Source organism: Scyliorhinus canicula, chromosome 15 (genome assembly GCF_902713615.1).
Source record: "Scyliorhinus canicula chromosome 15, sScyCan1.1, whole genome shotgun sequence".
NCBI classification, from domain to species: Eukaryota; Metazoa; Chordata; class Chondrichthyes; order Carcharhiniformes; family Scyliorhinidae; genus Scyliorhinus; species Scyliorhinus canicula.
In genome coordinates this window covers 128,564,839-128,578,717 of record NC_052160.1, presented here as the reverse complement: position 1 = coordinate 128,578,717, position 13,879 = coordinate 128,564,839, and the positions used below count along the sequence as shown (strand labels likewise).

Here is a 13,879-nt window from a genome sequence, read left to right as displayed (position 1 = left end):
GTAGGGCCAGGGAGATGATGTCTGCTGTGGGCCGGTTGCGGCGGTATCCGAATTGCAGTGGATCAAGGCATTCTGGGAGTATTGAGTTGATGTGCCTCATGACCAATCTCTCGAAGCACTTCATTACGATCAATGTCAGAGCCACCGAGCGGTAATCATTGAGGAACGTTGCCTGGTTCTTCTTTGGCACCAGTATGATAGTGGTCTTCTTGAAGCAGGTGGGGACCTCGGAACGGAATAGGGAGAGGTTGAAGATGTCCACGAACACATCAGCCAACTGGTCCACGCAGGATCTGAGTGCACGACCAGGGGCCCCATCTGGCCCAGTCGCCTTCCAAGGGTTCACTTTCAGGAAGGTCAATCTGACTTTGGAAGCTGTGACGGTGGTTATGGGTGTGCCCAGGGCCACTGGGGCAGGCGACAGCAGTTTGCTGATTTCCTACTCGAACCGAGCATAGAATGCATTGAGTTTTTTTTTTTAAATTTAGATGACCCAATTATTTTTTCCAATTAAGGGGCAATTTAGCGTGGCCAATCCACCTACTCTGCACATTTTTGGGTTGTGGGGGCGAAACCCACGCAGACACGGGGAGAACGTGCAAACTCCACACGGACAGTGACCCAGAGACGGGATCGAACCTGGGACCTCAGCGCTGTGAGGCGGTTGTGCTAACCACTAGGCCACCGTGCTGCCCTAGAATGCATTGAGTTAATCGGGGAAGGGGGGGGGGGGGGGGGCTGCTGCTTGGCTTTGCTTTGTAGTCCGCTATGGTGTTTAGGCCTTGCCACTGCAGACAGGACTCAAGGTGCGTCTCATGAAAGCCCTACATAATTGCAGCAAGACTTCCTTACTCTGATCAATCAACCCGTCCGCAATAAAGACTACCTCCAACCTCTCATACAGCCGAATTAGGAGCCGGAGTAGGCCCTTCTTCCCCTCTAGCCTGCTCCAACATTCTATAAAATCATGGCTGCTCTGATTGTGCCTTCAACCCCACATTCCACCTACCCTCCCATAACCTGCAACTCCCTGGCTAGTCAAGAACATAACCACCCCCTGCCTTACAAATATTCAATGACCCTACCTGCACTGCAGTCCCTGACAAAATAAATCTTCCTATCTCCATCTTAAATGGGAGACGTCTTATTCAAACTGTCCCTTAGTTCCAGACTCAACCACAAGGGAAACATCTTTTCAACACCACCTTTTAAAAATTTGTTCATGGGACGTGGCATCACAGGATGTGCCAACATTTATTGCCCATCCCTGAAGGGTTAAGTCAACCATATTGCTGTGGGTCTGGAGTCACATATAGGCCAGACCAGGTAAGGATGGCAGATTTCCTTCCCTAACGGATATTAGTGAACCAGATGGGTTTTAACCACTACCGATTCATGGTCATCCTCAGACTTTTAATTCCAGATTTTTATTGAATTCAAATTTGACCATCTGCAGAGACCACTGCCTCCCTTACACATTATAGAATATAAGGCATGCTCTCAGCACCCCTTAACCCTGCCAGCAAAGGGAATCCAAGGGTATAGACGGAAAGTGCAGTTAAGGAGAGGACAAGCCATGATCTTAGTGAATGGCGAGAGAGGCACAAAGGGCTTAACCCAGATCGGACCTGGGCTCATGAACTCTTGCTTGAGCAAACATGCGATTCCTCTTTAAGAAGGCGGATCCCGTCGGCTGATTGACGTGCGCTTCAGCCAATCGCAGCCGAAGCTGCGTCGCGGGGACGGGGCCGATCCGGGTGATGGCGTTAGATTGACGTCGATGCCGGCCAATAGGAATGCGGAGGTGGGATCGGGCCTAGCCAATGGCGGCAGGGTGGAGGCGGGACTCTGCCTGGGGGTTGGGGGGCGGAGAGGGGAGAGACGCTGCCGGGAATGGGCGCTTTGTGTTGGCGGCGGCAGCAGTGGGCAGTGCTCCGGGCGGCCGCGGTTCGGCGAGCGACCTGAGTGTGGAAGCGAGGCGGTGCTCGGGGGGGTTTTATTTTGCAGCGGTGTGCTTTATATCCCATGTGGGAGGGGGGTTTGTTTTGTTTCTGTCGGTGGGGATTTAAGATGGCGGCGGCTCCTGGCCTCGGTCTCCGGTTACTGGGGGCTGCCTTGCTCCTGGCTGCTTCCTCGGCTTGCCCCCCGCAGTGCTCCTGCGCCGACGGCCTGGTGGATTGCAGTAGGAGCCACACGACTGCGATCCCTCAGCGGCTGCCAGCCTGGGTCAGAGAACTGTGAGTATCGGGCGGGCGGGCGAGAAAATAAAAGACGCGGGGCAGGCGGGCGGGACCAACACACTACAGAGAGCATCTTTGTAACCTGCCTGGGCTCACGGCAAGGAAACAGGCTGCAATCACTGACACTTGCCTTTCATCTCAGAAAGTTGCCTTTCATCTCAGAAAGTTGCAGCCACAATGTCACCTGCAAAGCTTAAATGAAAGCAGAAAATATTTGCAATCCTCATGAGGTCAGGCAGCCTCCCTGGAGAGAGAAAAGCAAAATAGTTTACTTCTCAGTCAATTACCTTTCTCATCGGTGGAGTTCTAATGAAACCTGGAGCCCCTGTCGTGTTTTCACTCCACAGATGCTGCTCGACCTACTGAGTTTTGATTGCAAGTATTTTCTGCTTCAGATTTGCAAAACACCTTAGCTTTTGTCATTAGCTAGCTTATTGGGCTACTGGTGTTCAAAGTTCTTTTTTTGGAGGGGTGGGGGGAAAAGAGAGAGGAGACGAGATCTCCAAAATGATTAAATCTCCCCATGTAATAAAAACAGAGTTTGTATCACCCTCATCGAACCAGCAAACCTCTGGCACTGTTCACTTTGTTTGGATTGTAATTGAAATGTTATACAGTATACAGAACGGCAGCGAAATCCCTCCTCCCCAGTTGTGGAATGAGAATCCCACAAGAATTAAACATCACAGCCTTCTTCTTGTAACAAAAACAGGATTTGCATCTTTTTAAACCCCCCTCCCCCTCCAAAATAGTTGCCATCAAAAAAGAGTCCCAGTTAAGTCAAATCCATCCAAGCCAGCAGCTGTCATGATGCATGTCAGCACTTGTAAAATTGTATGATCTGGCTGATTCCCCTGACGGCGATTTGACCTCCCAGTGCTGGCTCTCTATGAACACATCCTGATACTTTCCCAGCCCCTTGTCACCATTAAAGTGCAGTTAGGCTCTTGCGGGTATAGTAAATAGGCTCTAATTGTTATCATTTGGAACGCATTACCTAAGAGGATAGTGAAAGCAGATTTAATAACTTTCAAAAAGGGAATTGGATAAATACTGTAAGGGAAAATATTGCAGGGCTGTAGGTGGGCGTGGGGGGTAGGGAGGTGCAACTATTTGTTTAACCTTAAAGCCTGTGATTCTCAGGCTTGCTTTGTGCAGGTTTTTATAAAACCGCAATACTTCCCAAAATATTGAGGTGTTTAACTATGGTGGATGACAAATTCGTTTCCCACACATTTTGAGGTACTGTAAATAGTTTCAGACTGCGTGCACATTTGTCAATATCTTTAACTCTTTGTCCCATGGGCAAAAACCTGTATTTACATAGTACCTCGTATCAAGGGGTAGCATGGTGGTTAGCATAAATGCTTCACAGCTCCAGGGTCCCAGGTTCGATTCCCGGCTGGGTCACTGTCTGTGCGGAGTCTGCACGTCCTCCCCGTGTGTGCGTGGGTTTCCTCCGGGTGCTCCGGTTTCCTCCCACAGTCCAAAGATGTGCGGGTTAGGTGGAATGGCTATGCTAAATTGCCCTTAGTGTCCTAAAAAATAAGGTTAATGGGGGGGGGGGGGGGGGGGGTTGTTGGGTTACTGGTATAGGGTGGATACGTTGACTTGAGTAGGGTGATCATTGCTCGGCACAACATCGAGGGCCGAAGGGCCTGTTCTGTGCTGTACTGTTCTATGTTCTAAGTCCAGAGCATTTCACATCCTATTTTATGTTTGAAATATAAGACATAGGAGCAGAATAGGCCACTTGGCCCAAAGAGTGTGCTCTGTCATTGTATAAGATAATTGCTGATCTGTTCTACTCCTCAACTACACTTTCCTGCCTTGGCCATTGATTCCCTAAATGATTAAATATCTGACTGTAAGTACGGTCACACTTGACATATACATAATATAGAATATAATCGCTTATTGTCACAAGTAGGCTTCAATGAAGTTACTGTGAATAAAGTAAAATGTGAGAACCGAGTTGCACGCAAAAAGGATCCTCAGACAGGATTGAGATTAATCTTTTCTTTGATAGATACATTTTGGCCAAGGTCTCAGCAAATTATTTGCAGTCTGTTTTTCAGTAATTAGTTCACTAGTGAATGCTAATTTTTGTTCGAGAAATCAGAACTTTTTGTCTCCCGAGTATGTCTCTAAAGTAAAACTGGATTGGTGTGTAGATTTGGCCCATTTGCTACTTCTGTTTATTGACTACCTCGATTCAGATTCCATTCAGTCATGCAGGCTTACGGTCCTTGGCTTTATTTCATTAGTCTTGTGCTAAATTAGCTGAGACAGAAATTGGAGCACTCCAGTAAGTTTCATTATGTCTGGTTAGGAAGAGCAAAATCAAGTAGAGTTCCTGCTCTTAATCTCTATCTGGTGTCCTTGCCAAATGAGAGTATGAAAGTCAAATTTGGACAGGATCTGGTGCAAATCCCATAACAGTCAAATGTCCTGTCATAGGTGAAGAACAGTCAGATGATTCAACAGCAGGACGACTAGTGCTCAATGAATTTTACTCAGATCAGCTTTCCTACTGATCCTTATTTTGTGTGTGGGCTAAAATATTTAAGTGCATGGTCACTCAATGATCAACTTCTTTTTAAAAAATAAATTTAGAGTACCCAATTCATTTTTTCCAATTAGGGCAATTTAGCGTGGCCAATCCACCTAGCCTGCAGATCTTTGGGTTGTGGGGGCGAAACCCATGCAAACACGGGGAGAATGTGCAAACTCCACACAGACAGTGACCCAGAACCGGGATCGAACCTGGGACCTCGGCGCCGTGAGGCAGCAGGGCTAAGCCACTGTGCCAGTGGTCAACTTCTGTATGGCCTGTGTGAGGCCCTTTGGGTTGCTGCACAGCCACACAACTTGCAGGAGCTGTTCTGTTTTAATTAATAGTGATATACTGATTCCGTTACCCTGCTCTGGGCTAATTTATATTCTCTCCAATCCCATACCTACCCCCGCCCCCACAATGCCCCTCAAGCGTATGGATTGATGAAACCCATTTTAGCACTCCTGGCTACATTTGGTTAACTTGATATAGAGCAGAGAGAATCCCTATGCAGTAGTTACTCATTGAGCATACTCCACCTTTGAAATAAAATTACTTTGAAACGCCGATAGATTGTTCACAACGAAAATCCGTGCTTTTTGTAACATGGAAAGTCGCAGCAATCAATTTTGTGCACAGCAAAACCGCAGAAACAGCTAATGAGACAAGAATGATCAAATCTATTTTTTAATTGGCGTTGGTTTTGAGATAACTATTAGCTTGGAGAATGAAGTCTAAAATTCGGAGGTTGTAGCCTCAGAATGGAGCCCTGAACCCCTCTCAAATGGGCGAGCATATTGATTTTTATGATCCATGTCTTGAGATGTTCTTCAGAACGATTCTATTTCAATTTTTTGAAAGTACAGTTATGGACTGGATGATTGTACAGGTGAAAAGCTCAATTCAAGGTTTTCCTGCCCATTAAAATTTGATTGAGGATGGCGAGAAATAGTAGGTTGCTCTTTTCAAGGGCCGAAGAAGGCCCGATGGGCCAAATGGTCTCCTGCACTTAAATTCTATGATTCAGTTGTTGGAGTACTGGTGTGCTGTGCCATTGCCAAGTGGGACGTGAGTAAAAACCTAATCTCAATTTAATATAGTACGAGTTCCCTAGGACATTAACTGACAAAATGTGTCATCGAGTCACTTTGGAGATATTGGGTGACCAAAAGCTTGGCCAAAGAGACAGATAATAATGAGCGTCTTGAAGGAGGGGAGAGAGAGAAGTTTAAGGACTGAACTCCAAAGTTTGGGGCACAGGCAGCTTGAGATACTGCTGTCAGTGTTAACATAGAACATAGAACGATACAGCGCAGTACAGGCCCTTCGGCCCTCAATGTTGCACCGACATGGAAAAAACTAAAGGCCATCTAACCTACACTATGCCCTTATCATCCATATGCTTATCCAATAAACTTTTAAATGCCCTCAATGTTGGCGAGTTCACTACTGTTGCAGGTAGGGCATTCCACGGCCTCACCACTCTTTGCGTAAAAAACCCACCTCTGACCTCTGTCCTATATCTATTACCCCTCACTTTAAGGCTATGTCCCCTCGTGATAGCCACCTCCATCCGCAGGAGAAGGCTCTCGCTGTCCACCCTATCTAACCCTCTGATCATTTTGTATGCCTCTATTAGGTCACCTCTTAACCTTCTTCTCTCTAACGAAAACAACCTCAAGTCCATCAGCCTTTCCTCATAAGATTTTCCCTCCATACCAGGCAACATCCTGGTAAATCGCCTCTGCACCCGTTCCAAAGCTTCCACGTCCTTCCTATAATGAGGCGACCAGAACTGTACGCAATACTCCAAATGCGGCCGTACTAGAGTTTTGTACAACTGCAACATGACCTCATGGCTCCGGAACTCAATCCCTCTACCAATAAAGGCCATCACACCATTGGCCTTCTTCACAACCCTATCAACCTGGGTGGCAACTTTCAGGGATCTATGTACATGGACACCGCGATCCCTCTGCTCATCCACACTACCACGAATTTTACCATTAGCCAAATATTCCGCATTCCTGTTATTCTTTCCAAAGTGAATCACCTCACACTTCTCCACATTAAACTCCATTTGCCACCTCTCAGCCCAGCTCTGCAGCTTATCTATGTCCCTCTGTAACCTGCAACATCCTTCCGCACTGTCTACAACTCCACCGACTTTAGTGTCGTCTGCAAATTTACTCACCCATCCTTCTGCTCCCTCCTCCTAGGTCATTTATAAAAATGACAAACAGCAACGGCCCCAGAACAGATCCTTGTGGTACGCCACTCGTAACTGAACTCCATTCTGAACATTTCCCATCAACCACCACTCTGTCTTCTTTCAACTAGCCAATTTCTGATCCACATCTCTAAATCACCCTCAATCCCCAGCCTCCGTATTTTCTGCAATAGCCGACCGTGGGAACCTTATCAAACGCTTTACTGAAATCCATATACACCACATCAACTGCTTTACCCTCGTCCACCTGTTCAGTCACCTTCTCAAAGAACTCGATAAGGTTTGTGAGGCATGACCTACCCTTCACAAAACCATGCTGACTATCCCTAATCATATTATTCCTATCTAGATGATTATAAATCGTATCTTTTATAATCCTCTCCAAGACTTTACCCACCACAGATGTTAGGCTCACCGGCCTATAGTTACCGGGGTTATCTCTACTCCCCTTCTTGAACAAAGGGACCACATTTGCTATCCTCCAGTCCTCTGGCACTATTCCTGTAGCCAATGATGACCTAAAAATCAAAGCCAAAGGCTCAGCAATCTCTTCCCTGGCTTCCCAGAGAATCCTAGGATAAATCCCATCAGGCCCCGGTGACTTATCTATTTTCACCGTGTCCAGAATTGCCAACACTTCTTCCCTACTCACCTCAATGCCATCTATTCTAATAGCCTGGGTCTCAGCATTCTCCTCCACAATATTATCTTTTTCCTGAGTGAATACTGACAAAAAGTATTCATTTAGTATCTCGCTTATCTCCTCAGCCTCCACACACAACTTCCCACCACTGTCCTTGACTGGCCCTACTCTTACCCTAGTCATTCTTTTATTCCTGACATACCTAAAGAAAGCTTTTGGGTTTTCCTTGATCCTACCTGCCAAAGACTTCTCATGTCCCCTCCTTGCTCGTCTTAGCTCTCTCTTTAGATCCTTTCTCGCTTCCCTGTAACTATCAAGCGCCCCAACTGAAACTTCACGCCTCATCTTCACATAGGCCTCCTTTTTCCTCTTAACAAGAGATTCCACTTCTTTGGTAAACCACGGTTCCCTCGCTCTACCCTTTCCTCCCTGTCTGACTGGTACGTACTGATCAAGAACACGCAATAGCTGTTCCTTGAACAAGCTCCACATATCCAGTGTGCCCAACCCTTGCAGCCTACTTCTCCAACCTACACATCCTAAGTCATGTCTAATGGCATCATAATTGCCCTTCCCCCAGGTATAACTCTTGCCCTGCGGGGTATACTTATCCCTTTCCATCACTAATGTAAAGGTCACCGAATTGTGGTCACTGTCTCCAAAGTGTTCACTTACCTCCAGATCTAACACCTGGCCTGGTTCATTACCCAAAACCAAATCCAAAGTGGCCTCACCTCTTGTTGGCCTGTCAACATATTGTGTCAGAAAACCCTCCTGCACACATTGTACAAAGAACGACCCATCCAATGTACTCGAACTATATCTTTTCCAGTCAATATTAGGAAAGTTAAAGTCTCCCATAACAACTACCCTGTTACTTTCGCTCTTTTCCAGAATCATCTTCGCCATCCTTTCCTCTACATCTCTAGAACTATTAGGTGTCCTATAGAAAACTGTTGGAGCAGTGGAAATCGGGCTTGCACAAGGGCTAGAGTTGGAGGAGTCCAGATGTCTGGAAGAGATATGACTGCAGGAGATCTCTGAGATAGGAAGGGACCAAGGAGATTTGAAAGCAAGGATGCAAATATTAAAATTAGTCCGGGGTGGAGTGAGAGCCTTGGCACCTAGGCCGCTTTATATGATTCCCCATAGCAGGACGAAGCACTACACTGGTGGAGGGCTGGCAGCGACCCGTGTACATCGCCTTCCAGCACAAGAGCAAAAGGAGATGGTTAAAAAATGTTAAACTTAAAAAGAGAAAAAAACAAATTGTACATTGTTAGAAAAATTCGCTGCAGTGTTAACCAGAGTGCATTGCTTTGGATTTGATTGAAATTGTCCTTGAAAATCTAACAAAATGATCACTTTTTAAAAAAAAAGAAGATAAATATCAATCTCATATTCTGGAATTGTCTATCAGTACAGGCTTATGTCAAACAGAAATCTGGTACCGCATTACTAAAATACAATTAATGATGGACTCTTGAGTTTGAATGTATGAGTCATCTCCATTGGGCTCTTTTTGAAGCCAAAACGAATCCTAAGTATTGTATTTCCCTGATCACAAGATTAAAAGATAATTATCAATAAGGAATTAGTTTAAACATTCAAATATACTCTCCAGTCGTCCTAATGTCGGTAACATCCAGTAATTTCAAAAATGTAACGAGTATTTTCATGCTTCAAATATTAATTATTCTCTGAGAAACCCCAATACCAGTCCTAAAATTACTTGTTGCTAATTCAAATCAATGCCTCCATGTTTTGCTCCCATAATGTTAAGATTTGTCCTTGATTTACAGTTCCTATTTTGTAAATATGTAAACATCCATTTGGGCCAACCCACATATGCCAGTGGTTATGCTGCACATAAAACTCCTCCCATCCTACTTCATCTCACCTGTCAATATATCTTTAGATTCCTTTCACCGTTGTATACCTACCTAGCTTCCTTTTTAAAAAACAATTGAGTACCCAATTCATTTTTTCCAATTAAGGGGCAATTTAGCATGGCCAATCTACCTAGCCTGCACATCTTTGGGTTGTGGGGGCGAAACCCACGCAAACACGAAGATGTGCAAACCCCACACAGACAGTGACCCAGAGCAGGGATCGAACCTGGGACCTCAGCGCCGTGAGGCACCAGGGCTGACCCACCGTGCTGCCCTATGAAGTTGGATTCATATGTGCATCTTTCAGTTATGGCTCCTAGTTCTAGATGCTCCCACGTGTGGAAGCATCTTTTCGATTGCACCCTTTTATAGTTTTAAGAGTCCCCTTGCAGTCTTTTACCAGGGCTGACCCACCGTGTTGCCCTATGAAGTTGGATTCATATGTGCATCTTTCAGTTATGGCTCCTAGTTCTAGATGCTCCCACGTGTGGAAGCATCTTTTCGATTGCACCCTTTTATAGTTTTAAGAGTCCCCTTGCAGTCTTTTTTTCTTGAGAAAAGCACCCCAGCCTGCTCAGGGTTTATTATGAGTGCAGAAGGTTCATAATAACTTTCTCCTTCGTATCCCGTCTCTGGGTCACTGTCCGTGTGGAGTTTGCACATTCTCCCCATGTCTGCGTGAGTTTCACCCCCAACCAAAGATGTGCTGGTTAGGGGGATTGGCCATGCTAAATTGCCCCTTAATTGGAAAATAGAAATAATTGGCTACTCTAAATTAAAAAAAAATAATAACTTTCTCCAATGCTTGCACTGTTTTGGTAATACGGAGACCAGAACGGTGCACAATATTCTTATGCAAGGTCTAACCGATAACGTGAAATGGGTGCTTTCCAATTCTATTCTTCTAGAAACTACTTTCTTGTGTTCAACATACCCTCTTTTGGATACTGCACCGGCAATCTGAGTTTGTGTCCCCTCTAAATGTTTTTGCACAACTTAGCACTTATGGTAACTTAAAAGGGACTGACGTTTGTGTGACCTGCAATCTGGAAATCCTTGGGTTGCTACTTAAATGTGTAGCTTCGAGAGTGCATTGTGAAATGAAAATTGCTTATTGTCATAAGGAAATGAAATGAAAATCACTTATTGTCACAAGTAGGCTTCAAATGAAGTTGCTGTGAAAAGCCCCTAATCGCCACATTCCGGCACCTGTTCGGGGAGGCTGATACGGGAATTGAACCGTGCTGCTGGTCTGTCTTGGTCTGATTTAAAAGCCAGCTCTTTAGCCCTGTGCTAAACCAGCCCCTGTATCCTTCCATAAGATTATTGCTTGAATATCTCTTCTCAACTGAAAAGCCAAAATCTCTCCTGTCTTTCTTCAAACCTCAAGCTTTCAATACCTGTGGTCAGCCTTGTGGCTCTTTTCTGCACTGCCTCCAATGTTTGTTTATCGGCAATCCGACACAACTGAAGGTGGTGTCTGATTAGTGCATCATCTGCTTTGATCATAAATTCCTCTGACTCGTACTGTTCTAGCTGCATAATTCAAACTTTTTGTTGTCTTTGCGAATTGCTGCTTTGTATTTGTTGGGTATGTTTAGTGCCAAGTTCGATAATACGCCTAAATCTTTTGACATTTCATCCATACCTATTTTATTACTGTTTGTGTCTGACTTTTGTCCTTTGTGCGCTTTACAAGTGAGGATGGAAGAATCTATAGTGGTTACAAAATGTATTATTTTTATGAAAATAGGATTACATCATCAACCATTTAAAATGTTTTCATATTCTGTTTCAAAAGTTAACTTGTAGTTTGTTTTACGACAACCATTGAAATCTGACAGAAAAACACAAATTATTTTGTCCAGAGTACACTTACAACTGTGTAATTATAATTTAGTTTTATGTTACATTGCCTTCCTGATTTTAGTTGCATTCCTTCGAGATGGATTCAGAACCACAGTGTTTTATTGTGTGTAGAAAGTATGAATGTTGTGGTGTTTGTCAGAGCTTGATAAGAAAGTGTTCTAATTCTAATTTCAGCCAAACTTCACAAGGTTAAGTGGCACAATGTCTATAATAGGTCATGTGCAGCATACAGTATCTCGTTATACAGTGGAAATAACCAACAATGGCCCTCCTTTTATTCTGCCACAGGATTTTTAATTTAAAAGCAGAGTTGGCTTGCATGTTTGTATATGCTTATTTAGCAAATGTATGACTAGTTTAAAATTGCTCTGGTATAGTTTCATATGAATAGTTATTCAGTGTGATTATGCAAGTGACATAAATCTTCCTGAGGAAGATTGTTTTCAACAAAGAAACAATCAAATTCTGAAGGGGTGCAGCAATGATTGTCAGCTAGGCCTCTTCTCAACTACCCTGGACTCAAGACACCCGAGTGGAGAGATATTGGATTTATCCTTGCATGTGCAGTCAGTGAAGGAACATTCCTATTTCACCCAACCTCCGCATGGTTATTCAGGATGTTTGATCTGATCTTTGGCTAAATCATCAGTTTCCTCTTGCTGGAGCGCCTGTGACTGTCTCAACACTTGACATGGGGCTTTAATCCTGATGATGTGTTTGAGACTGTCTGTGATCATAGAACATTACAGCGCAGTACAGGCCCTTCGGCCCATGATGTTGCACCGTCCTGTGAAACCCTTCTAAAGTCCCTCTACGCTATTCCATTATCGTCCATGTGCCTATCCAATGACCATTTGAATGCATTTAGTGTTGGCGAGTCCACTACTGTTGCAGGCAGGGCATTCCATGCCCTTACTACTCTCTGAGTAAAGAACCTACCTCTGACATCTGTCCTATATCTATCTCCCCTCAATTTAAAGCTATGTCCCCTCGTGCTGGACATCACCATCCGAGGAATAAGGCTCTCGATGTCCACCCTATCTAATCCTCTGATCATCTTGTATGCCTCAATTAAGTCCCCTCTTAACCTTCTTCTTTAACGAAAACAGCCTCAAGTCCTTCAGCCTTTCCTCATATGATCTTCCCTCCATACCAGGCAACATTCGTGTAAATCTCCTCTGTACCCTTTCCGATGCTTCCACATCCTTCCTATAATGTGGCGACCAGAACTGCACGCAATACTCCAAATGCGGCCGTACTAGAGTTTTGTACAACTGCAACATGACCTCATGGCTCCGAAACTCAATTCCTCTACCAATAAAAGCTAACACACCGTACGCCTTCTTAACAACCCTCTCAACCTGGGTGGCAACTTTCAGGGATCTATGGACATGGACACCGAGATCTCTCTGCTCGTCCACACTACCAAGAATCTTACCATTAGCCCAGTACTCTGCCTTTCTGTTATTCCTTCCAAAATGAATCACCTCACACTTTTCTGCATTAAACTCCATTTGCCACCTGTCAGCCCAGCTCTGCAGCTTATCTATGTCCCTCTGTAACTTGTAATATCCTTCTGCACTGTCCACAATTCCACCAACTTTAGTGTCATCTGCAAATTTACTCACCCATCCTTCTACGCCCTCCTCCAGGTCATTTATAAAAATGACAAACAGCAACGGCCCCAAAACAGATCCTTGTGGCACACCACTAGTAACTGGACACCAGTCAGAGCATTTCCCATCAACCACCACTCTTTGTCTTCTATCAGCTAGCCAATTTCTGATCCAAACTGCTAAATCACCCTGAATCCCATGCCTCTGTATTTTCTGCAATAGCCTACCGTGGGGAACCTTATCAAACGCTTTACTGAAATCCATATACACCACATCAACTGCTTTACCCTCATCCACCTGTTTGGTCACCTTCTCGAAGAACTCAATGAGGTTTGTGAGGCACGACCTACCCTTCACAAAACCATGTTGACTATCTCTAATCAAATTATTCCTTTCCAAATGATTATACATCCTATCTCTTATAAACCTTTCCAAGACTTTTCCCACAACAGAAGTAAGGCTCACTGGTCTATAGTTACCGGGGTTATCTCTACTCCCCTTCGGGCAGCACGGTGGCGTAGTGGGTTAGCCCTGTTGCCTCACGGCACCGAGGTCCCAGGTTCGATCCTGGCTCTGGGTCACTGTCCGTGTGGAGTTTGCACATTCTCCCCGTGTTTGCGTGGGTTTCGCCCCCACAACCCAAAAAGATGAATTGGGTACTCTAAATTTATTTATTTTTTAAATCTCTACTCCCCTTCTTGTACAAGGGGACAACATTTGCTATCCTCCAGTCCTCTGGCACTATTCCTGTAGACAAAGATGACTTAAAGATCAAAGCCAAAGGCTCAGCAATCTCCTCCCTAGCTTCCCAGAGAATCCTAGGATAAATCCC

The 13,879-nt window shown here is 44.8% G+C and overlaps 1 protein-coding gene across 1 annotated transcript in view; it reads left to right on the top strand.

Annotated features, from left to right (window-relative positions):
* Positions 1–1,869: 1,869 nt before the first annotated feature.
* Positions 1,870–13,879, top strand: part of lrig2 (leucine-rich repeats and immunoglobulin-like domains 2) — a 113,342-nt gene continuing 101,332 nt past the window's right edge. Inside the window, exon 1 of the mRNA XM_038819554.1 lies at positions 1,870–2,237. Within this exon, the coding sequence (XP_038675482.1) occupies positions 2,026–2,237 (212 nt within the window). The 5' untranslated portion in view covers positions 1,870–2,025. The remainder of the gene's footprint in view (positions 2,238–13,879) is intronic.